The sequence below is a fragment of the Stegodyphus dumicola genome, chromosome X2 (assembly GCF_044657685.1).
Source record: "Stegodyphus dumicola isolate Sdum_Otavi_A_Nest chromosome X2, ASM4465768v1".
Lineage (NCBI taxonomy): Eukaryota > Metazoa > Arthropoda > Arachnida > Araneae > Eresidae > Stegodyphus > Stegodyphus dumicola.
This window is the reverse complement of record NC_140781.1, coordinates 107,122,746-107,150,727: the sequence shown is the minus strand read 5'-3', so window position 1 is coordinate 107,150,727 and position 27,982 is coordinate 107,122,746. Positions and strand designations below refer to the sequence as shown.

Sequence of the window (27,982 nt, the reverse complement as noted above, 5' to 3'; positions counted from 1 at the left end):
GAAATGTAAGATGTAGATAAACCAAAACCACGAGAGAGAACGAATGAAGAAATAAACTGGCGTAAACACATGTGAGAGCAGCAAAATCTTTTAGTGCTTTAAGGGCCTCGAAAAGTCTTAATCAAACTCTTCAGTCATTCGAAGGTCACAGAGCAGTTACATATTTAAAACCCAAGAATCAGTTTTCAGTTTGTGGTATATCCAATGTTAGAGTGAGAAAATACGCGATATATCGGAGTTTGACAAAATATGACACGGCGCCTAGAACCCAGAATATTTGAAGAAGCGCGGGGTGTGGACAGCTAGCTCATGGGCTTTGTCAGGATTAAGTATAAAAAGTAATGTGAAGAGCAGGAAACAAATGACGGATCATTGATTACAGATCATTAATAAATACCTTTTTTCATCGACTACAAATCAGTGAAGACCTCAAGGGCTTCAAGATAAAAGCATGATAAATCATCTTCAGCTCTAAAAGTGGTAAACAGGGAAATGTTTCACAACTCATATTTCATTCAGCACTTATTACAGGGCAGCAAAGTCCTAGTACAGCTCAACATGAATTATACTTTGTTGATGGCAACTCACTAAAGAATCGCAAGATCGTGAAAAATGGATTGCTGATAAACGGAAAGCAGATCTACTACTTTCCTGAAGACTTATAGTACCTTTTTCAAAGCAGATGCGTCTTTTAGATGCCCGGTAGATCACGTACACTGCTCGCTATTAAAATCGCTACCTCATGAAGGCGGCATATAACAATTGTCAAATTTCCGTGAAAGGTATTGCTTGCCAGGATATGCAAATATCTATTCCAGATCTCGCACACAAAGCAGGTATGAGTAAAGTTCTCTACTGGGTGTAAATGTGTAAATATAAATAATGTATACATTTGGTACATTTGGAAATCATATCTGAATTTTGGTTGCTAGTGCAAAGGTCGTGTAAGAAAAGGAAACTCCTACCAGCACGTATCGGAGTTCGATCGCGGCAGGATCGTGGTCTATAGGGACTGCGGTTTATCATACCGCTGTATTTCTGCTAGCTTTGGTAAGGATCCCATGACTGTCAGGCTAATATAGAATAGTCAGGTCTAGGAGGGCCACACTAAATAGTGTGCAGGAACTAATGCCACTAACGTCCAAAAGGACAGATGTTGTCCTCTTGGTCTTGCGGGGTCGTACAGCCACGTCACATATCCTGAGTCAGAAACTTGATTCGTGTGCAGGGCAATAAGTATACGCACGAACAGTGCGAAGATATCTGCACCACCACACACTAACAACATGGCGACAATTGCTGCAAATTTCATTGATGCTTCCAGCAAAGGCAGGTGCGCCTAGGTGCAATAAACGACGACATAGGACTAGCACAATGTCGTCTTTTCAGACGACTCCCAGTTCTGCGAAGATGGACCCATCAATGTAGGGAGGCATCAATGTGAAGAATGCACTTTGTTAGCCTGCATTCGTTGTCTTCATACGCATACAGCACGTGGCGTGGTGGTAAAGGGTGATATTGGTGCACATCCCGGTCACATCTTGTTCACATAGCCGGTAATGCGGCCAACAGCCGATACATTTCTAACGTGTACAGACCCGTGGCTGTGCCCTATCTTCAATATCAGCATGACATCATCTTTTAACAAGGTAATGCACACGCATGTTGCCTGAGCTATTCTAACCTTCCTCGATAAAGGAAGTACTGGAAGTATACCGACTGGGCGGCGGCCCGACTGCTCGCCGGGCCGCCGCCCAGTCGGTATAGTGCTTAGTGACGTTGACTGCTGTACCGACAGGCTTGGGTTTGAATCTGGGATAAGGCATGAATGTTTTAAGCGTAAAGTATATGTGCGGCAAAGGCACATTCAAAATACACGGCGAGCCGAAAGCCTTTTCGAGAGATTGTGGTAGGGGAAGAGGGATGGGAGACCCTCATACTACCCCCAGGTCTCCCACAAAACTGGGCGAAGCAACACCATTAATGCGCTGAGACTGCCCTGCCCAGAGCACTTTCCAGATCTTTCACTCACTAAGGACATGTGGTGAGGGGCGCTGAAATACTGGCACGTCACCACTTGCCATCTACTACAATTGATGAACTCTTGTATGGAGTTGAAGCCGTATGGAATGAATTATCTGTATCTGTCATCAAAACTCAGTTCTACTGGATGCCCAGCCGAATTACAGCCGTTATGGCTTCTCTATGTACTGAATTCTACCCGCTGTGTACCCTAAAGCATCAGCAAATTCAGTTATTTCTTTCCTTGCATTATACTTCATATGTGGTGATTTTATGGATATGTATCACTGCTTTCGGCCTGTGAGAACGTATCAATTTTTGCTCCGTGTTTCGTGTGCTACAGATGATAGAAAACTCATTATCTGACGTGTCCTTTTGTGCTCATTAGTTGAAGTCTTCAAGCATATGAGGATACCAAGTTTATGATTCTGTGACTATTCAGATAGAAGATATGGTCTTTTTCGTGATCACCATATAATCACATATGGTGCTTCTTCACTAACTGCTTTATTTTTTGTAATAGTGCCTTTCAGGGATTTTTGATAGTTCAACTGCTAGAGTGTGTTCGACAGTTTCTTCCAATTTCATAGATGTATAAGGGTGTTCAAATGAAAAGGTACTGTGATAAGGTGGCATAAAGGTTCTTTGTCTAGGATGAGTGATTTTAGAGTGCAATAATTTTAATATTAGTGGTGAAATCTTGTGCCTTTGTTAATGATTCCGGTTGCAGCCTTAAAGGTCGCTCCAACGGACAAAGAGATAAAAGAAGTCTTTTCAACAGGGTCAGGAGATGAACACTTTGTTATGTATGAGTGAAAGAATCTTTTCCCCCGGGAGTTCAGAGCAAGTAAACACATGGAGACATATAAGGTGGTTTACTGAGAAGAGAGGAAAACATTCCTGTTTAGAGCTATGGGCATGCTGGCCTGCTAAGAACGATCATTCCTCGTGCATAATGCATTAGAGTATTTTTCCTGTAACAAAATTCTGAAATTATTGGACTGAATATACCCAAGTCCCATAATGTCAAGTTCTAGGCAATGTCCGGTTTATACGTCAGAACTACATTCCCAGCTACAAAATTTGTTCTCTTGATTATTTATTTTGAATTGCTTCAACTGGTATTATTAAGCTTAATAATAACATTGATTTTTGCCTCCGTTTTGCTTTAATAAAAATGATTGTGAATTGGAATCTATATTATGTGATTTTACTAATATTATAGTTATTACCAAAACGGAAGCAAATTTGTATTGTATTTTGTAAGGAATTTAATTATGAACATATTAGTTTGCATTATTTTGATTGATTTATTTCATTATGGATCTATTATGGGCTCATTCTGGCTGCGTTTCTTGACTTAGTAATACTGGAATTCAAGAATTAAGTTCATAGCAATTCATGGCCCAATTATAGATGCATTTTTGAACTATAAATTTTGACCCTGGAATGTAATTAATTTAGTATTGTGAAACATTAGAACAACTGGAATTCATGAAATGTTATGGGCCCATTAAGGACAGCTTGCTTGTGGACTCTTTATGAACACTCTGCTCGTAAACATTATTGTTGTATTATGTCATTGTATATTATTGTATTACATTTGTATTTCTCATCAGACTCAAAAGACTTAATAGGACTCATAAGACTCATAGGACAATCGATCAACAGCAGGAATAAGAAAATTCTTATTGAATTATGATATTATATATAATATATATATATATATATATATATATATATAAATGTTGTATGATCTTAAATTCACTTAGTGCGAAATTGAGTTTACTACTTGCGCAATAGCTGCAAAGTAAGTTAATAATAATTTATTTACTAAATAAATATTGATTATATTATCTCCTAAGATTAATTTTAGTAGAATTATCTAAAAAGAGTGAATCCATAGCTAGTAAGTTTAATTCCGAAAATTGTTTATGAATTATTTGTAGCACTATGAGAAAAGTTGTCAGTATAATAAAACTTATTATAGTATTATTCTTACTTATTTAGTATTATTCTCACTTGATTATGATATTATGTATATATGGATTATTTGTAGCACTACGTGTAAATTTGTCAACATAACAAACGTTGCTATTGTAACTATTTCTTTCTGCTAGCGAATAATAGAGATTTTCCTTCCTCTGATCGGGCATTGTTCCGTTTGCTCACTACCTTAGGTCGGAAGCCTATTTAGGGGTTAAAATAAAATAAAATAAAATACTTTATATGCGCAATAAATAAGTTTCTGCTGTTTGCTTTCTTTCCTGGTATCGAATTTTAATGGTCAGCAGTAAATTGTATAAAGAACAATCGTAATAGCTTAACTGCAAATTTAGCAGAGTTTCTCTCATTGCATATAAAAGTAAACTAGAAGAAAAGATATGCTTTTAATTTTACGATATATCTTATTGAATAAAGCAGAAATCAAGAGTTATGTGATAGAACTGGTCTTCGAAAATAGTGTCTGACAATTAGCATAAGATAACTAAATGGTCGTGAAATATAAGCATTCGTAAACTATTCCAAAGTTTAAGTTCGCGTAGGAGCAGCTTACTTCAAACGGGAAAACTTACTACCACTTTATTTTATAAATTCACTAATTTCGCAACAATGTACTAAATATAAGTATTGGGAGTCGTGGGAAGAAATCAAATAAAGTTATTCTGACTTTTTAGCTTTCATTCGATTATTAATATTTCCAGAAACAATCAAAGCATCTTAAATGCAGTTGAGTAACATAAATGTTGACGTTCATTATTCAAGCAATAAAAGAAATTATTTACATTAAAAGAAAAAACTGATGTAAGAATCTTATAGGATTCAAGAACATACAGACAAAGAGATGAGGATAATCTCTGATATACGGAAATGTATGAGAACCTTTATCTAAGACCCATATCCAGAAAAATTTTAATAACAAGGACCGTAACTTCAAAAATGAAAAATTTTGGTACTTTATCAAACTTAATTAAAACCTTGGAAAATATACAAAATAAAATTCAGTTTAAAAAGATAAGTGGGTTGTTCTGTCATTAAGATGAGCGACTAAAAAGAAGGAACATAGAATGAAAGGAAATGTTAAAAGAAATATAGATAGTTTTAAGATCGCTCAGTTGGGGGGGGGGGAAATTGTAATAAAATTAGGGGGGAAGTGGAATGAAATTAATGAAGTTGAAAACAAAAAAATATCTTTTATTTTTTTATTTCAGTAAGTGCTGTTAGTACTTAGAATATATGATATGCTTTAGTTAGGTAAGTTTTAACTTGCAAATATTAATCTACTGCAGCAAGATACTAAATGTAACGGGGGAGACGTATTAAATTTGACAGAATCCATTTGCAGGCACTCAAATTTTGTTTTGTTTTAACTACATTAAAAATTTCAAAGCATTATTGTTTCTTTTCCGAGTTAAATCTGAAGAAACATGAATAACAGTTTCAAACTATTTTTATGCTTTTAGATGTCAGCATCTGTGGATGACAGAAAAGGCAATCACTTGAAATTTTTAACAAGAGAATGCCTTCGAATTTTTTTAATGAACTCAGATTATTAAATAAAAAAACTGGAAAAGACATAGCATTTAGTTAATAAGGAATAGTACTTATTAATAAGAAAAATATATACCTAGATGTCCCGTTAATCGTGTTTGAACAAATTAATAAATGCTATAAGTGTTATTCAATATTTAATTAGACCAATCCGTATCTCTTAGAGGTATCAAATAGTTTCAATCACCAAAGTGACGTATTATGAATAAAATTATAAAATCATTATTAAATTAGCGGCAGTCAAATAACTTCCCAGCAGAAAATCCAATCCTAAATTTCTGGAGATATTTATGCTAATTTGGATATTTCAGCTTTTGTACGTTACATTTGCAGTCGTTTCCCATGGAGCAGCGAGTGTTGATTGAAAGTAAAGCTTCAATAAGAATAGCTAAGGAGTAGAATTATTTGGATTACTGCAAAGCATTGAGGCGTATCTGCCTGAATAAGCCTTCGTGGATAAATATCTGAGCGAAAGGATTCTAATTTATGTTACCATGGAGGACACCACGAAAAGTCCCACGCAATAAGCCCATTCATTGAGATTTGAACCTAGTCGAACTACCACTGCTTAGCGATTTTACCGCTCGGCTGCTCGCCTAAGAACAGCTAAAAATTATGGGAAATAAAGTAAAGTCTGAACTAAATAAGTATAGGTAATTCAAATAGAATGCGATGTGAAAGATTATTTAAAGTAAAGTTGTAAGGTACTTTACCCTGCTTTCTGCATGCCTTCGTGGTGTAACGGTAGCACACTCGGCAGATATTTGAGAGGTCTAGGTTCGAGTCCCGGCTAGGGCATTGCTCATTTTTTACATCTCCTGCTTAAAAAATCCTAATGATAGTGGCGCCCGAACTAAAAGGTGGTGGATGATGATTCTTTACCACCAGGATTTGGTGATTGGGTCCTTTAATCTCCAGTCGCCCTTCAAAAGGAGGAGTATATAAGGTATTTTTTCCGCTTTCCTAGCGTGCCTCGGCGTGTATTCGAGAGGCCTAGGTTCGAGTTCCGGTGAGGCCATTGCTCATTTTTTACATCTCATGCTTTAAAAAAATCCTAATGACTCTACAAAGTACATATTTTACATAACAAGCTTTCATGGATTTTCCTAATCTTTCTGACTCATTTCACTGCACACAAAGCACAACTGTTAGAAAAATAATAGAAAGGTAAGAATAATCAAGATTAGTAATTTCTGTAAAACCTTCAATCTAAAAAAACCTGCAGTTAAATTAAATTTAAACCTGTTATCAAGCAATGCAGAAGGTGCTTCTTAGAGATACATAAAAGAATAAAAAGTGAAACGAAACAGCCAGATATGATGAGTTATATCCATCTAAATGGATTTTACCATTGCTATATTACATTTATTATAAATACGTTCATGCCTTCAGAAGTTTTTTATCCGTACTTCAACTGTGTACCAAATGCTGGATGCTTAAAGGAAAACATTTAAGTTTCTTATGAAACTTAATTCAGGTATTTGAAATAAGCATTCGTTATAGATACCACATTAATAATATAACGTTTGAATGGAAGTTGCAGATTTCAAATCTGTGGTAAAAGGAATAAAAGTGTTGCCAGTTACTCGTATTTCGTCTATAATCATTCATAAAATGAACTTAATCTAAGATGACCCCAGCTTCGAAATAGTAAACTGAATCGTTATGTTTATACAGATCACTTCACATCGTCAACCATGCGTTTAATGTTTGGTAAGTCACCCGTTGAATGAAAATTTGACTGTTGACTTCCGCATCTGATTAAGTATATGTTTAAAAAATAATCCTTTCAAACTTTAAAAATATAGTTTTATAAATAGCACATATGATATTTCAAGTAAGATTCGTTGGAATGTATAACACATTAAAGTCCATAGTTGCTAATAACTAAGTAGTTAACTGTAAGAGCCTAGGGACTGTAACCTTACTAAATTTTACATTACTAACAATTTGGTAAATTTGCCAGCTAAAACCCCTTAGCCGCTAGTGAGCCGTTTCCCCTCTAGAATGTTCTCCGTGAAGGTATCCATCCATTAGGCAGATAGTCCTTGAAAACTTTACCATCGTAATTAACTTTTAATGAGTATCAAAACTGCTGTTCCAAGAGACTGCCCCTGAAGATAAAAGTCTTCCTAATGTTTAAAAGTGTGTTACAAATTAGGTTACTAATAAAGAACAAAATATTAACTTGACAGGCTATGAAAGAATTTTTGCATATTTATTTATTTATAGTTTTCTACTATCAAAAATCTTACCTTAGGGTACAGAGAAGGTCATACAATCTTGAGAGCAACATGAATATAACATGACATGTATTTGGCCTTGACCTGTAACAGGACAACAAACAAGAATAAACTGTTGCAGACTTTCGTGATCAGATTTTACATTAAAAACAACCAGAATGAAAACTTGTGGCCAGTTTCATCGAAAAAGTCAACATATTTCAAGGAAAAATAAATCATAGCGTAGGGATAAGCCATATCAATTTGATATAAGACCACGATTTTATACATCAGTCACGATCACACGTAGATCGCGAAGCAAAATGATTAGTCATCTTTTGCAGTGCCAAACAGTTTACTGATTCGCGTATGAATCTGAAAGTCTCTTACTGGTATATCATAAAATATATAAATTTTAAGAATAATAACATTTTACTTAAAATATTTCACAAAAAAGTTTAAAATGAACAATGCATTACATATTTTTTAAATTGTGATATATTACTATAACTAGATGAACTTACACGCAAACTTGGAACTAAAAACTTGATTTCTTTTCCGATAGTTCCAAATTTTTTAGCATTATTGTCGAAGTAGTTTGCTAGCTATTAGAAGTAATTTGCTAGCTGTGTCACAAATATTCCTTGATTGTGAATCCACCTGTTACTTAGTTCAGCGAAATAATTACGAAACGAAGCAGCTTATTATGAAGTCAGAGAGCATATAAAAATGATAATAATTACATCTTTACTGTCATTTGTCGTATTGAAACAAAAATTAATAATGATTGCTGAAAGCTTCTGGTAGGACAGAAAGAATTATGATTTCTCAGCCTGTTCTTAAAAATTAGATTTTCTAATCAAAATTTGGATGGGTATGCTCGGCTTATAAGCTCTTTAAAAGAGCAGCGGCTTTCAAAAGTAATCACAATTCAGTCTTACTTGATACAAATTTCATAAGAATATTCTATGTATAGGCACAGGATGAGCACAAATTTGCGTGTATTTTTTGAAAAACCAATATCAGTACAATTTAATTGCCTACTCTTAGATTTGGATGTAGACTGTGCCTCTTTTGTATAAAGCACTCCATTTTTGAATGAAGTACGTAGTTCAATATCTGATCCCAATATTTTACTACTGAATATTTCAGAAATAACTTAAATGTATATTTTGTTTCGTAAAGGAAACGAAACTTTAAGCTGCTATTTTATCATCAATGAGTTAGTTCTATATAGCCGTAGGTTATTTACTATTGAAGCTGTCACTCACGAACTTCTTATTCTTAATGGTTCGGTGCCTTTATACTGTCATTTATGCATTTGTAGCGGAATTGGTCACGATTCATTGGCTAAAATTGACGAAAGGTTAACTTACTACTCCAGCTTTCTCTTTTTTTTTTTTTTCAATATTGTAAAATATGCTTTCACCACTGAAGTTTTCTTCGACTCTTGAAATTCTCCTTAGACTGCTAGATGTCTTTGCCTTCTAGTGGCTGATTGATTAAAACCATTAAACATGGTTGTTCGACCCAAGTTCAGATCCCAGGGAACGAGTTAGCTGCATTGCAGGTTTCTGTGTACCATGAATAGAAAACAGTGTCCCCTTAGAAAGTCCTCCTACTTCTTAGACAGATAAACAGAGTGTGTTTTTTCCCGTCCAAATAATTCACTCTAAACCAAGCCAGATAGCGTTATTGAATCAAAGAATTGATATATTTCCGTCGTGTGTATATGCCATTTTAGTTACGTCTGCCTCAATAGTCTTCGAGAAGTTAATACATTAGCTATTTACTTCCCGAAATTCGGTAATAAACATATGAGAAATTTTTATATGAATTCGAGACTGATTGGAAAAAATAAATATAAGTATTCACAATGAAGTAATGAGATTAAGTTATTTATTTATTTATTTTTATCTAGAGTATAAAAAAAAGTAGTAAAAGCTATTTAAGCATGGTAACCCATTGCTTGTCGTGATTCCCGTTTGGGGTTTTCCGTCCGCATCCAACTGGTGAGACCCCGTTTGTTTACAGTTGATATATTGCAGTTCGAAATGTTTACCTGAATTTAATTTCATGTTTGCGGTTTTAGTGTACTGTTGTTTTTTTATCTGGATGAATGTAACTGACAATTCATAACATGAAGCAGAGAAAATGTGCAGTGTGTGAAATAAATGTTAGGAACTAATGTGGTAAACGCCATGTTGGACTCTGAAGTCAGAAACTGAACTCTGACAGAAGACTTTGAGCAAGGGTATAAAAATATTTTCTGAACTACCATGTTTCCCAAACGGGAATCTGTAAAAATTTCATGATTCTTAATAATGACTTTATGGCATAAAAGAAACCTATTTCTAATATAAAATTTAATTAAAACGATTTGCCAGTTAGTGAACTAAGTACTATTACAATTATTTCTTGATGTAGAAATGAAGATGTGAAGATAATTGAAAACTGTTTTCTTTAAAAACAGTATTCTGTTTAAGAATGAAGTTTTCTCTCTTTCTTTCCTTTGTGGAAATCATTATTCTACTTTTTTATTGCATTAAGAAAAAGCAAAATTTTCCACTCTCTATAATTTTGTTTTAATTTGCACTGGTATTCTGTAATACGTAGAGTATTTATTTTATTTATTTATTTATCACTACTGAGCAGGCTTTTGACCTGAGGTTTATACCAAACAAAATAGTGCCTGCTCAGCGGGAAATCGAGTGCAATCCAGCAGCCGTCACCACCAGGTTTTTCTTTAACAGAATCAGAGAGAGAGCACATATAGTAGCAGTATTTCATAAACAAAGACAATCTGCATTCATTTGCTACATATAATTCAGAGTTATAAGTTGATACTTAGTAATCATAAACAAAACAAAACAAATATAAAAAAGGAATTAAAAAATTATATAATAAATGAAGAAAGAAATAATATATATATACTAGAAATAAATGTAAATATAAATAATAAATAAATAAATAAAAGGTTTATACAACGATTACTTAGCTAGTTGGATGGGTATAAATATCGCTATCGAATGAGTACTTAGCTAGTTGATGATTATGAATATCTTTCTTTACAGAATTGTAATATTTTAGCCAGTTTAGTAAAAGCTCCTTTAGTTTTTAATAGGTGTGAAGTCCATTGTTCCCAGTATTGATCAGATGGCTTGGTGAAGTGGAAAAGGTTTCATAAGACAACAGGAAAAGGCATAATGATCCTGAGTTCCTTGCTAGCTACATTCACAAGTGTCCAGTTCTGTAACACCAAATCGATGAAGATATGTTATGAAAGGTCCATGGCCTGAAAGAAAGGTTGTCAATGCAGAGGGAAATGTAAGCATCTTAGCAGAGACATGGGGACAAAAAAGAAAAGTTCGTCTTCCCGTTGGTTGCATTATTCCATTTGGATTGCCAGTGATTTATTAAGTGCTTGTAAGAAAGGAACTTGACAAGGGCAAGGGATGTTCCGGCAAGTTCGTGCCAGTTGCTACTTGCTTGGCAAGTTCGTCAGCAAGCTCATTGCCAACTATGCCCGTATGTGCTGGAACCCAGTATAACAACCGTGGACGAAATTCTGACATTATGTTGAGGAGTAATTTTTGAATTTCAATGACTAGCGGATTTCTGTAATTTATGCCACCAATTGCTTTCAAACTAGATAGAGAGTCACTGCATGTATGGACTTGTGTATCGAATCTATAGGAGAGCTGAACAGCTTTCTTTACTGCCGTTAATTCGGCTTGAAATATTGAGTTATGATTACTTAATCTTCTTTTCCAAGTGTTTTTCACGATATCATTCAGCATATATTCAGCATTCTGTTTCAGTATGCGAACCATCTGTATAAATGGCGATCCCACAAATTCGCAACTGAGGCGACCTAGAGCAAGTATAAGAATCGAGGTCATTATAGAAGGAGTGACAAAGATAATCTTCTTTCCCAAATGTCTACTTAATCTTCTTTTCCAAGTGTGTTTCACGATATCATTCAGCATATATTCAGCATTCTGCTTCAGTACGCGAACCACCTGTATAAATGACTATCCCAAGAATTCGCAACTGAGGCGGCCTAGAGCAAATATAAGAATCGAGGTCATTATAGAAGGAGTGACAAAGATAATCTGAATTTTTTGTCTTGTAGTCCAAAGCTGAAAAGTGAACGTTCCATAGCTTTTCTGTCGTAATACACAGGAATGTATTGCTTCTCGCTCCACAGTTAGGTCGAAAGAAGGAATATCGGTTAGTACCTACAGGGCTGCTGTCAAGTTGTGCGGTACCCCCTACTGATTTGCAGAAGGGGTATCCTTTTGTATGGAGAGAAGTTGACGGCGTTCATGTTTAGTTAAAGAAGTTGCCCAGATACCAGCACAGTACAAAATGATTCTTTCTGTGACTGTCTGATGCCAAAATTTTAGTAAGGAAGAAGAGACACCCCAGGTTTTTAGCTGTGGTCCGCATCATGTTATTATTCAAAATTCCAATTCTATTTTTAATATTTTTCAGGTGCAGCAGCCAAGAAAGTCTGGAGTCAATTGGGAAAGCTAGAATTGATACGTAGAATATTTATAAGAGATCTAGAAAAGTGGAGTTAAACGTAGATGCGAAAATGCCATGTAATTACTTTTAGCGCAACAAGTAATTAACCCCAAAATTTACAAATTTTAGTCGCAAACAGTATGCACAATATACAATTCTCTTCATTTTTCAGAGAAACAAATGAACAAATCATTTCATTCATAACAACAGCTGATTTAAGTTAAAATGCATAATCTGAACTAACTGTAAACAAAATCTATCGTCTTTTCGTATACTGAATGGCGTAAGGTAAAGAAAAGGAATATATTATATTTCCGCATGCTGCCTATACGCGGTCAAGTCATAAATTTCGAACCCCTTTTTTTCATGGGGGAAGCTGAAAAAGAAGGAATAATCCTGCTTGGAGTCGTGAGAAAATGTAGGGGTCATTTAAACATCTAACTTCACTGCATTCAGTTTTACACAGAGGAAAATACAAATTGAATTCTTCGAATGAATGCTATTTTGTACAATGTAAACGACTAAATTACTGAACGATATTATTGAACGATAAACTGTAAGGCAAATAACATCTTTTTTTTAAAGCCATAGGAGTAGAAAGACAGATATTTATTACATCAATGAATCCTTAAATTATATATATCTATGTATAGTATATACAAATGGAACAAAATATAGAACAAGGTATAAAATATCAAAGAACAATATCTTTAATATACAGTGTTCATTAACATAAATATATTTATGTAATATCAATATAAATGGTTAGTTAGGTTTCGTACATATATAATTTATTTTTATATTTTGAATTTTTTGTATGATCTTCAGTATTGTATACGTATTTGAAGTTTAATTTTACTTGTTCTTCTTTTGGGTTACGACTTTAAGTGAGAAAGAATTATTAAGACCTTCGTAGGGATTAAATTACATATAATCAATTAATATCCGACTTTTCCTTTCTTTTAATAATTATATAATATACTATTTAAGTGTACATAAAAATACAGCAGTTTTTTAAGCTACTTATTTATATATATATATTGTTTGGTCTTTTTTTTTTTTTTTTTTTTTTTTTTTTATTATTATTATTATTATTATTATTATTATTATTATTATTATAGCAAAGCACTCGACGTGTATTTGCCTAAGGGTAAGGATGCCTCGGTGGAGAACTTTACTTTCTAAGCAAAGCTGACTCGTATACACGTTACACATGGAGAAAACCACGAAAACGACAATACAGACATCCCGTTCACCGGGATTTGAATCCCGTATCGACCTACCAGTGTTCAACGACTTTACTACTCAGCCGCTAGTAAGCCACACACATCCACACATATACATTAAATCATATTTACATGTCTTTTAGAAAGTGTAATTGAGTGCAATTAAATCATAAAGAGTTATAAAATATTCTACGGAATTAGTTCGCTTCGTGGACTTTTTGTAAACTTCAACAAATTTCTTAAAGAGAATTTCAATGCTAATACCATTTCCAAGCTGCTTGTGTACCTTTTCTGCTTTGAATTAATATATTTAGAGAATTATTTCACCTGATTATAGCTGAAAATGCAGTTTTTTTATTGAAGAATTTAAGGATAAGAACAGAATTAACTCCTTTTCTTATTATTCTTGAAGCATTTAAAAAAATGGCACATTAATACGGTCACTGAACTACAGTGAGCTATGAAAATCTTAACAACGGTTTCGTACTTTAATCATATGAAAACAAAGTATCAGAATCTAATTAAATGTTTCACTTCTTAGAAAAATAGAAAATACAAATATTTGTGAATAAAAAGAAAATATCTTTAGAAAATATAAAATTAAAATTTACAAAAATATAAGAATTGCAAAATGTTGCAGAAATTACATAAAATAGCGAATAAACTTATTCGGCACAAGCTCGCTAAATGTAAAACAGATTGTACAGTCAGAGAGCTCCCCTTGTCACAGAAATATCATCATCAGGTTCATGGGGTTTAAAGTTTATTCAGACTAGAAGTTCAGTGAGTAACATGTATTTTCCTCTGAATGAATAAACTAGCCCCCCAAGAAAGGGGAGCACTTGAAAATGAGATGCAAATTTAATAAATGGATTGAACGAACCCTCCTACAGCCTACCACTGTGTGTAAGCATTTTCGTGGATTTCTTTAAGTTATGTAAATATGAGCCCAATTTCCCCAGAAAATTCTTCATGAAATCATGCCTAGTCAGCACTCATATGCTTTGCCATATTCAGTTAAATAAGCACACAGAATCATTCTTAAGATGATTAAGTAATTAATTTCATATTAGGTGATACGAAGATTTTCAAAAACTAGGATACTTTCTGTAAACAATTAGTGCTGTTCAACTGGAATTGGATTGGATTATTTGTTTATAGTAGTGCTTTCCAGCCTCGTGACTTACATGCATGTATTGCTCAAGAGGAAAAAAGGAAATTCCTGGCCGAAAATAATGTAATAATGAAATGTTAATAAACAAATAAATAAATAAATAAATAAAAAATCTGAAAGGTTTCAGATTTTAAATTACGGTGTTTTTAAGGGGCGTTTATTTAACGTTTTGTGTGTTACCTTTATTTATTAAATATCATGTTCTACGTACTCAAACCAAAAAATTCAGTTCAACAGCAATATTGCAAAATAATTTCAAAATGAGCATATCTTTAAACCTTCCGATACAGAATCTCGCGCGCTGGAGATAAAAATATATATATATTTTTTTTCGTGCAGTGTTGCCATTGCTCGCTTTGAAATCGCTTAGATTTTTAATCAAAATTCGTTGAAGTGTTACAAAATATGAAATCGATAATAAAACAAATTTCAAATTCATATTAGGTCTTCCACATGCCCATATTCTATGGAAGATTACGTTATTCAAATTTTGATGGCTCTACTGTAGGTACCGCTGTTTTACCACAATGTGAGAAACGCATTCCTACATTCATGCAGATTCTTCATTATTTAATTTCTATACATATAATACAGGGCGATAATATTTAGTGGCAACAATTTGAAAAGTGAAACAACCCTTATCGTGAATCGGCGCAAAATGCCAAAATAAATTTAATAATCCTTCTGGGCAAATTGCACCTTTGGACTAATAATCATTAAATTCATTTGATAATTTTAGTTTAATTTGCAATTATAAAGAGGTATATGTTGTTAATAATCCAAAAAGTGCATAGTAATAATATTAAACTGTTTAATAATACATATAAAAGAGCATTTCAAAAACTTTTCGCATCCTATGTAACTTGTCTCCATTACAGTGAAGAACAGAAAAGAATTCTGTAGCTCCATTCAAGTTTTTATTCCTGATATACTGATACTGAATGAGACCTAGAAATACTTTTCTTTTAAAATACATCTCTTCTTATGATCCCTAATGCAGCCGTTTACTTTCCCCTTCCGTAATTCCATTGGAGGTAAGAAAGACCTACCTCCATGCGTAATTCACGTCAGTCTCCCGCTCTTGACCGCGTTTGCTACGCCACCATATTTCCCACTAACGAATTCAATTTGCACTTCAGTCTTTTGTACAGAGAGGGGTAACGTTTGCTGGGGTGTCTTCGCGCACAGTGGAACTTCTGAAGGGGGGGAGAAGAAAGAAATCACTATATATTCTGAATCTTGTGTATGTCAGAATCGGAGATATAAAAGTATGTACTACATTCACTCGCATATTTTCCCCTGTCGCTTGTTTTTTCCCATAGCTTTTAAGTATAAGCTTCCGAAAATTTTGCACGTAATTTTCTCCTTTGGGTGTATGGGCTCTGATTGATAAAGCAATAATAGACCCCCCAAACGGTATAGTGGTTAGGGAAGCCTGTCTGCGATACCGAAGGGCCCAGGTTCGAATCCTGGAGAAGGCATGGGTGTAAAAAGTGTCTGTCCCTTCATAGGGGTAACGGTGGCTGCCTATTAGGCGCCTCTACAATAAAATGGTCACCAGTTCTGGCCTTATGAGTGGCCAATGCCGTTATAGACATGTGCCCGCCATTGGGAAAAAATAAAGCAATAATAGTGAGAAGGTTAAAGAAAACCGGGATATCTAATGTTTCGTTAGTTCTGAAGATCATTCCACATGACATGTGACATGACATTCCAAATGAACGGTATGAAGACGATGATAATGATGATGATGGGCAACAATAAGCAAGCTATAGCAGACGACACAGACAACAGTTCCAGCAGCATTAATTGGTTTGAGACCTAGGAAATAGCAGTGAACATAAATTACAGCGTATCAGGTTCTACGTAGAGAGATGTATAAATGAAGGTATCTTGTTAGATTATTTTAATATTACTATTAATACGTATTCTTATTGGAATGTAGGTTTCATTTTAATAAATAATATTGTGATAATTACGAATAGTTTATCTATGAGTACTTTTCATTTGTTGTGTTCTTACTGCAATCGTGCCTTTCGGAAATTTACTTATTCGCATAATTTCCCCCTCTCGATTTTCGTACGATAAAATTAGAAGGGGAAGAAAAAAAAAAAAAAAAAAAAAAAAAAAAAAAAAGGAGGATAGGGGATACGAGAGTAAATACGGTATTTTTCTACTTATATAAATTAGCTACCACCCAAACGTGTTTGTTTAAATGAATGCAACAAAGCGCAGCCTGTGCTTTCGCAGAGCTAATTGAAATTAGCTCATATTTACAGTACAATTTTCAGCTGTTTCACTTTTTATTTGGGTGAAATCAAGAGATGATTTCATAATCTTCACTTAACTCGTAATATAATAATACTTGACTCGTTTTATCCTTTTGAGAAACATCAAAGATGCTATACGATATCATGGAAAAATATTTTGTTTTCCTTATTTGCTAGAAAACGTTCTTCTTACTTCTTTTCCAAAAATTTCTATAAATTCGTTCTGAGTAATAGACAGCACATCAGAAAGAGATTATAATTATTATTTCAAAGATAATTATTAGAATAAAATTAATTAAGTTACAATAGCATCGCTTACTAATTATAGACGAAAAATATGGGCATAATTAATATCCGCACGAAAATTAACACCCAGTGCAAATAATAAAAATTGATAATGAATTATTTTTTAATGCGCTCATAAGTTATTTGCAGATTTTATATGCATCGCTCAAAAAAGAATGTATAGGAACAATGTAACCAAGGCTTTGGCTATGATTCATAAACCGTTTGGGATAGTAATGCCTTTGGCACTAGTTCATTGGTGCATTTCCATGCAGCATAACCTAAAAGGTTAAAAGCCCCAAACTCATGATCAAACCGTTCCACATGTTCAAAGTTACGATAACAATATAAAATTATACTGATGAAAATTTTTTAAGGTGCGAGACAAAAAAGGTTAAACCACAACAAGTTTTAAAGTAAAACTAAAACACTGATTCATATTGATTAAAACGTGACCTGGTGTTTGTAATTTAAGAATACTGTTACATTCATTACCTTGGCTACGTCTTTTTCCCCCTCTTTGTAAAAAGACGACTAAATAGTTGCCAATGATGATGCCTCTGGAGGCGGAATCTCTTATCTTCAACGAAGAGCTTTGCACGAAGTTGTTAATTTTCTCTTATTTTCACCTAGTCATTCTTGTGGGTTGGCAAATACACACCTTTAGAAACAAATTCACTTGTATATAAGACTAAAGTTGCATATAGTGCAAACAGAAAGAAGTACAGAAAAGATACAAGAAACCAATCCCATATTTTAAGCACCTAAAAATCTGAAACAGAACTCATTCGATATAAAACGTTAAAATTTCGTGTACGTGAAAGGGAAAAAAAACTTGTCTTTTTCATAAATTAAATTAAAATGCTCTGTGACAGAATAGTCACTTTTCATGCGCCAGATGCGGACTGCCGGCTTTATCAAATAACACAGCGCTGAACTATATAAGTACAAGCAATACATAAATATCTTTTCAATGGTTTTTGATTACTATCCATTGGATATACATGTGGTCACAGATTTGAAAAGCTAATGATGCATCAAACATTTTAAGAGAGGAAAAAATATATTTGTGCAATGTGTATTGAATGCACGTTGTGTTTCTGAGATGCAGCCGCCGCGATGTAAGCATCTTAGCTATGTGGTTTTTTTTTTTTATTTTTTTTTATCTTGCTTTTAAAAATTTTAATTGCCGTGCGACAGGAAAAAGTAACGGTTTTTATTAAATTTGCATTTTTATTTTAGTTGTAAACATAATTGTTAAAAGTTAATAATTAATTAAGAAATAAAAATTATTTAGCATTAGTAAAAGAATTGTCCAATAATAAAGTTGTGTTTCTTTTAAAAAGATATTGTGACAGCAAATCGTCCTCTTCTTCCCCATGTATTTATGTCACTCCCTCACGCACCTTTAAAATTCGTATTCCACTAAAGGAAAATGTTTAAAATATGGAACAATTTACGTATAAACTTTACCTGGGATGCCCTTGAATAAATTTTAATTTTTGATTTTCGTTTCCATTTTTAATTCGTTTTCATATGGTTGTGTTAAGGAATATTCTTTGATATCGCCAAGAGATGGCGTTAGGAGTCCATCTATTGGCTTACTTAACCTTTCCCCTTCTGAACACGTGACTTGAAAAAATATTCTTCTTCTTGAAGGTAGAATTTCGATGCACTACGCAATAGAATTCGATTTAGATATTAGCTGGAATTCACTTATTGCCTTTTGAGCCTTAAATATTCGATTCAGGCATTTTAGCCAACATTGTATATATGTAAATATTAAGCTTAATTAAAATTTATGAAAAACCCTCCAGGCCATGCATCTCGTCTTTTGGATTATGAGTGATTCGACTTTGATCTAGAACTTTCGTTACATAATGGTGCATCGGCCCCAGAAAAGAATCTGATTAATTTGAAAATTTGTGTTTTTCGCCTTTTGGATTTTCGCCTTTGTAAGCGAAGACTTCTCACGGTAAGTGTCCTTTGATAATTTATTAAAATGGAATAGAAGACACTAATTAAGAATCGAGCACATATACGTGCTTCTGTAACTCAAATTATTAAAAATGTAGATGTGTATTTAAAAGAAGAAAAACAAGAAGAGTTAGAAAATTGTTTGGAATTGTTAAATAGTAAAGAAACGGAACTACATGATTTAAATGAAAAAATACAAATTTTGATTGAAGATGAATCAAAATTAGATTCAGATATTAACACTTCTATGGAATATAACGATAAAATAATAATAGCGAAGTCTAAAATCAATCGTTATTTAAGGAAATACAATACTCAAAATATCAACACGAATTTAAATAATTCATCTACAGAAGTTGAAACCAAAAGACAGATTGAAGGCAATGTGAAATCGCCCAAACTGTTAATTCACAAATTTTCCGGAGATTATAACGATTGGATGAATTTTTGGAATTCATTCAAGGTCACTATTCATGACAATGTTACACTTTCGAAGATAGAAAAATTTAATTATTTGAGAACTTATTTATGTGGAAACGCAGCATCAGCCATAGAAGGTCTCTCAATCTCAGAGGCTAATTATGACTCTGCTATAGACATTCTTAAAAATAAATTCGGTCAAAGTGACCTTATTATCAATACACACATTTCTAATCTCTTAAATTTAAATCCCGTTCAAAGTTCAAGTGAAGTGGCAAAATTGCGAAAACTTTATGATACAATTAACGTTCAAGTCAGAAGCCTTTTAGCATTCGGTGTGAAACCAGAAACATATTCCAACATGTTTATTCCAATTTTGATGAAAATTGTCCCGGACGATATAACTTTAGAATTTCATCGTACAAATACTGAAAATCCTTCAACCTATGATTTAAACAAATTTCTAGACTTTTTCCGATTAGAAATAGAATCGCGAGAAAAGATTAATTCGTTATCCTTTCCACGCAAGTCAAACCCGGAAATGAAAGGTAATTAACAGATATCCACCGTCGCCGAAACATAAACAAACTGTCACCACACATGAATTTATGGCAGCCGCGTCATCAAATGGAAACTGCATTTTTTGTTTTCAAAACCATGACTCAGAGTCCTGTTTATGCCTTACAGTTAATGAGAAGAGAGATATTTTGAAAAAACAAGCGCGTTGTTTTCTTTGTTTGGCCGCTAAACACAAAATCTCACAGTGCCGACAACGCCAAACTAAAGTTTGTAAAATTTGCAAAGGTAAACATTCAGAAGCCACATGTTTTAAATCCAGTTCGATAGTTAAAAATACACCAAGTGATAAAAAGGATAGTATATCAATTTCGAAAAATGATACACAAACTAAGGAACAGAAAGAAGAAATTGTTGCGGCCGTTTCACATAATGCAAATAATACAATTCTTTTACAGACTTGCACGATAAAAGTTAAAACAGCTAAGGAAAAGGTGTTTGCCAGACTTCTCTTGGATAGTGGAAGTATGAAAAGTTTTTGTGCTCGCGAGTTAGCGGACAGATTAAACCTCGAAGTCATAAGAAAAGAAAAACTGACTGTCTACACTTTTGGGAATACTTCTCCCATCCAAAAAAAATTATGACGTAGTTAAATTAACTTTAGAACATAGAAGTTCTCCCGATTCTAGAATAGAAGTTGAATTATTAGTAACTGATCATATATCAGGTACAGATATTCCACCTCCTAAATCAGAAGAAATTAAGCAAAACAGACAATTAAAAAATTTGATGCTCGCAGATTTTCCCGATTGTAAAAAACCCATTGCCATTCTAATTGGTGCAGATTATTATTACAACATAGAAATGGGACACGTTAAATACTTAAGCAAAAATCTTGTTGCAGTGGAAACTATTTTCGGCTGGTGCCTACATGGACGAAAAGGTAATGATGATGTCTCCTTAGCTTTCAATGTAGTTGTAGGGGAAGATTTGATTTCCAAACAAATAACAAAATTTTGGGACTTGGAAAACTCAGGACTTATTGATAAGAGGGAAAACTTGGATTCAACTGGAAATGAAGTCGTCGAATATTTCGAATCAAATATAACATATGAAAATTCTCGCTATAAAGTTAGATTGCCTTGGAAACATGACACATCAAATCTAAATAATAATAGGGAAATCGCAGAACAAAGATTTCATCGACTTAGAAAACGATTTAAAAAAGATCCTAATCTATTTTCCGAGTACAGGAACGTATTAAGAGATCAGTTAAAACAAAATATTATGGAACCAGTTTCAGAAATTTCAAATGAAGAGGATGTCGTGTTTTACTTGCCACATAGGGAAGTTATACGCGAGGATCGAGCTACAAGTAAATTACGTATTGTTTATGATGCATCATGGCATGCCCCAGGATCCATTTCTTTAAATGACTGTCTACATGTTGGGCCAAATTTATACCCTGAAATATTCGAAATATTGTTAAGATTTCGGTATAATCTAATAGCCTTCACCGCAGATATAAAACAAGCCTTTTTACAGATTCTCATACATGAAAAAGATCGAGACGCAACCAGGTTTCTGTTTTCCGATTTCCCTAATGATGAAACCGTTTCTCCTGACATAAATAGGTTCACTAGAGTTTTATTCGGAATAAATAGTAGTCCATTTCTATTCGCCGCTACCATTAAACATCATCTGAAAAATTATAATAAACTTTATCCTACAACGGTTAACTTTTTGAATGAGAACGTATATGTAGATGATGTGATTGGAAGCCAACCAACGATCAACGAAGCATTAACTACGAGTCTAGAATCGGTCCAAATGTTTAAGGAAGCAAGCATGCAGCTTCACAAATGGCATAGTAACTCGAGACAATTACATGAATTGTGGGTAAAAAAGGGTATCGTTCCAGATGAAAATCCTGAAGATTTTAATAGAGAAAATTTCCCATTGAAAATCTTAGGTATGGCATGGGATAATTCAAAGGACTTACTGTATTTTGATGTTCGGAACTTATTGTCTTTCACATCTAAACCAATAGAAACAAAACGATTTCTTCTACAAGTGTTGGGTCGGATATTCGATCCGATTGGAATTTTAGGACCTTTCACTGTTAGAATAAAGTGCTTAATACAGAAGATTTGGTTGTCACAAATAGATTGGGATGAACCGTTACCTGAAGATTTGTCCTCTGAATGGAGAAAGTGGTGTGAAGAACTACCTCAAATGGCTGAATTCTCCATCTCTCGTTACCTTTTCATGCACTCGAACACTAATGTTGAAAATCTCGAACTACATTGCTTTTCAGATGCAAGCGTCAAAGCCTATGGTACAGTCGCATATTTACGTTTCACGACAGAAAATAAAGAAATCAAAACGGCCTTTGTCTCTTCTAAAAATAGGGTAGCCCCACTAAAATCCCTTACTTTACCGAGGTTAGAATTAATGGGGGCATTGTTATCAGTTAAGTTAGTCAGCAATATTCTGAAAGCACTGAAATTGAGAATTCCGTGCTATTTTTGGACAGACTCAACAATTACTTATTTTTGGATCCAGAAACAACCTGAAGCCTTCAAACCCTTTGTCAGGAATCGTGTCGAAGAAATACAAAAATTGAGTTCACCTCAAGATTGGCATTATTGCCCAGGTGTCGACAACCCTGCAGATCTCGTATCTCGGGGAACGAAGATTTCCAAGTTAATAAATGAGACCATTTGGACGCAAGGTCCCCAATGGCTTCAACTCCCTCACGAACTTTGGCCAAGATTAGATATTAAAGAAACAATAGATGAAAACAAGCTGGAATACCGAAAGAGATCCGGTGATATACATCAACTTGAATGTACAATCGAAAAAGGTGCAGATGATTTTTTCGACATATCAAAATATAGCAAATTACAGAAGGTGTTGAGAGTCACTGCTTGGACAACACGTTTCATTAGAAAATTAAGAAAAACTAGCGACATTCAAGGAACTCTCACAGCTGAAGAGTTACGAGAAGCAGAAAATTTCTGGATAAGATCAGAGCAAAAGAAGTTTTTTGCCGAAGAATATAAATCCCTCAAAGAAGGTAATTCAGTTGCAAAACATTCTCCTTTGTATAATTTTCTTCCTTACATTGATGAAAAGGAAATCATGAGGTTGAGAGGAAGACTGGAATTTTCTGACTTCTCACTAGATAAGAAACATCCAATAATCTTACCTAAAAATTCTCGACTAACTATTCTGATTGTATGCAAAAAACATGAGAAGATAATGCATGGAGGAATTGCTGCGACTTTAGCTAAAGTCAGATCACGCTTCTGGATTCCTAAAGGACGACAGTTAGTCAAAAAAGCATTAAAAGGTTGTATAATATGCCAAACATATTTAACTAAACCAGCAGACCAGATGACAGCACCTTTACCAAAGGATAGAATCCAAGAATCACCTCCATTTGCAGTCTGTGGAATTGATTTCGCCGGACCAGTTTACGTAAAGAATTCTAAAGACATTCGAAAATCCTATATTGTTTTGTTCGTTTGTGCAGTAACCCGAGCTGTACACTTAGAACTTGTATCAGATATGTCAACAGAATCCTTTTTACTTGCATTTCGCAGATTTTTGAGCAGAAGAGGAAACTGCGTAATCATCTACTCTGACAACGCCAAGACCTTTAAGAGGACAAAGAAAGAACTTGAGAATTTTTCAAAAGTTTTAAAAGATGACAAATTCAAGAATTTCATTGCCAAAGAAAGAATCCATTGGAAATTTATAATCGAACGAGCCCCATGGTGGGGAGGGTTTTATGAGAGACTTGTTAGATCTGTTAAAGAATGTTTAAGAAAAATCGTAGGAAAAGCATTGTTGACTTTCGAAGAAATGTCTACACTACTTGTCGAAGTGGAGTCAGTTCTTAATTCACGACCTCTAAGTTACGTTTACAACGACAATGACGAGCCGCAACCGTTGACTCCAATGCACTTCTTAAACATTGGACAAACTGATTTGAAGTATCCTTTGACCTTTGCTAGAATCATCGGTAGCGAAACGACTAGAGAAACGCTATTAAAAAGAAAGCGTTATCAAGAATTGCTGTTAAAACAGTTGTGGTGGAAATGGAAGCAACAATATTTATTAGATCTTAGAACTGCCCATTTCTTGAAGAATCCGCAACTTTAACCAGAACTAAAAGTAGGAGATGTTGTTTTAGTCGAAGGAGATAATAAAAACAAACTGTTATGGAAACTTGGTAGAATCATAAAAATTATTCCTGGACGTGATGGTAAAGTCCGATCATTCGAATTAAAAACTGGTAATGAGACTTTAAAACGTACTGTTCAACATCTATATCCTCTTGAACTTTAACGATTTAGTTACGTTTTATTTTTTTTCTTTTTTTGTCTATTAATGATTAAATTGAATATCGTTAGTTAAGTTTGTTCAGTTAAGTGGAAATTATTTTAAAATTTAGTTCATTTATTAGTTATAACATTTATTATTTGATACCTGTATTGGAATTGAAGTGTGTGACTAATTAGTATTTTTTAATATTTTTATAGAATAGTCATTTATGTACTTGATTGTATGTATAACTGAGTTGGATGAACTCTTGTCAGAGTTCAGGTGGGGAGTGTGTTAAGGAATATTCTTTGATATCGCCAAGAGATGGCGTTAGGAGTCCATCTATTGGCTTACTTAACCTTTCCCCTTCTGAACACGTGACTTGAAAAAATATTCTTCTTCTTGAAGGTAGAATTTCGATGCACTACGCAATAGAATTAGATATTAGCTGGAACTATTCAGTTATTGCCTTTTGAGCCTTAAATATTCGATTCAGGCATTTTAGCCAACATTGTATATATGTAAATATTAAGTTTAATTAAAATTTATGGAAAACCCTCCAGGCCATGCATCTCGTCTTTTGGATTATGAGTGATTCGAGTTTGATCTAGAACTTTCGTTACAGTTGCCCATGAAAAATCTTCATACTTGGTAAGGAATAAAGTTGATCGTTTTTCTATGAATATTTTTTATGTATGTCATTTTTACTGTTATAAATTCCTCATCCATAATGCTTTGAATATTCCTTTTGTCTTATTAATTCTCCGTTTCACATTAGATTCTAAATATTTTTGTGACCTAGTGGCAGAGTGGATAAGATGGCTGAAAACTGGTAATTCGGTTACTGAATGGACTGGTTACATATTCTTTGTGATTTTTTCCATGTTTAATGCGAATACGAACCGTTAGAAAGTCCCTTTGGTAAATAAGGGAGAGATGAGGAGATATGTCACCGAGATTATTTGATCCTTATAAGATGGCTTAAAGAAATAATCGTTTAAATAATGATAATGATTTACTTGCTAATGTGTTAAATTAGTCATGCTTGAAGCAATAAATCAAATCGTTTTCTTACGGTTTTTATTAGAAATACTAAATCACATTATTATCAGCAAAATAAATCAAAATATTTTTTAAAGGATTTGCTCTTTTTCCACAAGGACGGATATCTATAAACTACCGATTTATCGGCCGAACAAGTTCAGTACCACTTGAGATACCGAACTTATAAATCTTGCAATTTGATCAACTGGGAATCTGCTAAATGCCTTTTCAATGAATAATACACAGAGAGCTACATTCAAAGCACCAAGCATTTTTTTTTTTTACAAGAACACAGCTTATATGACCAAATGTTTCCGTGAATCACTGCTTAATATTGTTATCATTTCTAATGAGTTAGTCTAGAACTAACTCACTGGGTTCTAGTTTTCTGCAGAATTGCTCATAAATATTTAACACTTAGTCCTAATTTTATTAAAATAATGTTAAATTATTTTCGAGATAAGAATATCCCCCTCCACAAAAAAACTAACTATAAAACAAAGTTATCTTATAATGCGGCTTCAATTACTGTTTACAAAATTTAGAAAACAAATCTCAAACTTTATTTCAACTAACAGTGCCCCAAATCTCTTTTTTAGCAATTATCTATACGAGAAAAAATTGATATTTTGGAGAATTTAGAATTTAAAACAAATGAAGAAAGTTTAGCTCAAGAAAAAAAAAAGCATTTCAAAGCGAAATTTCATTTTTATGCTTTGTTTTATTAACAACCCTATTTACTGTCATGCAACGCAAGGAAAGAGAATTTAATACAATAAAAATAAACTTCAATATATTTGGATATTTTTATCATTTTATACATGTGCCAATTTATGCAAGTAAATATTGGCCATTTTTATCATTTTATACATTAATTAATATAAAAGTTTATAAAATATCAGTTTGATATATATGATATGATGCTTCCAAACAATTTTAAAAGAATAAAATTTAAAGTTTAAAAGAACGAAATTTAAATTTTAAAACAATAAAATTCAAATAAAATCTGACTTAGTAATGAAATAATTTTCAATAGAATAATAATAGAAGATAATAATTTTATCGGTCATTTGCCACAGAACATCTTAAACAAACACAGAGAATGCACAGGATAGCACACATAGACAAATGAAAATCATAATACGTCGTTCATGACATTTCAGAAACAGGTTACGTCTTTTAGCTATAGTTTTATAAGGAAAGCTGAATTAGAAATCGCATAAAACAACAGCTAAGAAAAAGTACCAGATGATAGGCAACAAAAACAATAACTTTATAATAAGACCCTGATTTATTAAACGCTTCTTTGGGATCACTATCTTTTGTCCAGGTCTCTGAAATGGAGTGTAAACTCTTTCCTTATATGTTAAGATGGCATCTCTAGCTCCTGGCCATGAGTTTGGACCTTGAAGCCTGTACTGATACGGAAGAGATGGTCCAGTAAAAATAGCCCAAAATAATTTTGGGTCAGTTATTGCTAATTTCAATAGATTTGGCTTGACCCCGATCTCAGCACCGAGTTCATCTTGATATCCAATGAAATCAACTTGCAAAGTATGTCTTGGAGAGTCCACAAACCTCTTCCGAATGAAATCCAATTTCTTTTTGATATCAGCCATCATCACTTCTTTTGAAGGTAAGCTGTGTTTACCACTCATAACTCTAGCAGTCCACCTACACTGCATTTCACCAACTGGAAACCCAGGGCCAGATGGTTGTATGAGCCCAAGAATTGCTAAAGTAGGATGAGGTAAGTGGGGTGGATATATGAACTTATACAGCTGGACTTTGTTATCCACGACACGAAGGGTATCATCATCTAGAAATGGAAATTGTATTTTGTATCCTGTAGCCAATACAATAGCGTCGACTTCAGTTTCCTCCTAAAGAAGAAAAAAATAAATTAAAATATAAATGAGTTAATTATAATACACACACAGAAATATTATATATATAAGTAAATCACACTTAATACTACATTCTTACTGAATTCTGTGTAAAACAGATTTTATTTGACGAACCTGCGCATTTAAAAATATTTTTTTTTTTCATTGTATGTGCTAATTTTGTTTTATTTTTCATCTCTATGATACTATTCTCTCTATTTTACATTCGTTGAACATAGCGAAAGAAAGTTTTGAAGAAAACTGTTATTTAAAATTATTATTATCAAGTTTCTATATTTTGAATCATAGTTAGAAATCTTTGCCCATTTATTTCTTTTAAAATGCTGCCATGCATTCATTTTTAGTGTGCCTTTAAAAAGAAGGAAATTGTAAACTTTCTTATCTATCGCTTGGATCTGCACAGAAGTCGTCTTTTCCTAATATCTGTTCTTTAGACCTTTCTTACTGTGTATTCAAGTCTAAAGTTCGCTATTTTGGTCAGTTCTTCTCGTTTTGTGCATTTAAC

The 27,982-nt window shown here is 33.5% G+C and overlaps 1 protein-coding gene and 1 long non-coding RNA gene across 4 annotated transcripts in view; one reads left to right on the top strand and one right to left on the bottom strand.

The window, feature by feature from the left end:
* LOC118202871 (uncharacterized) overlaps positions 1 to 27,982 on the top strand; it is a 174,423-nt gene that overhangs the window by 4,307 nt on the left and 142,134 nt on the right. The window lies entirely within an intron of this gene.
* LOC118191051 (flavin-containing monooxygenase 5-like) overlaps positions 25,590 to 27,982 on the bottom strand; it is a 57,336-nt gene continuing 54,943 nt past the window's right edge. For all 3 annotated transcript variants that reach the window (XM_035361848.2, XM_035361846.2, XM_035361847.2), the window contains exon 5: positions 25,590 to 27,453. In XM_035361848.2, coding sequence (XP_035217739.1) covers positions 26,779 to 27,453 — 675 coding nt within the window. In that variant the 3' untranslated portion in view covers positions 25,590 to 26,778. The remainder of the gene's footprint in view (positions 27,454 to 27,982) is intronic.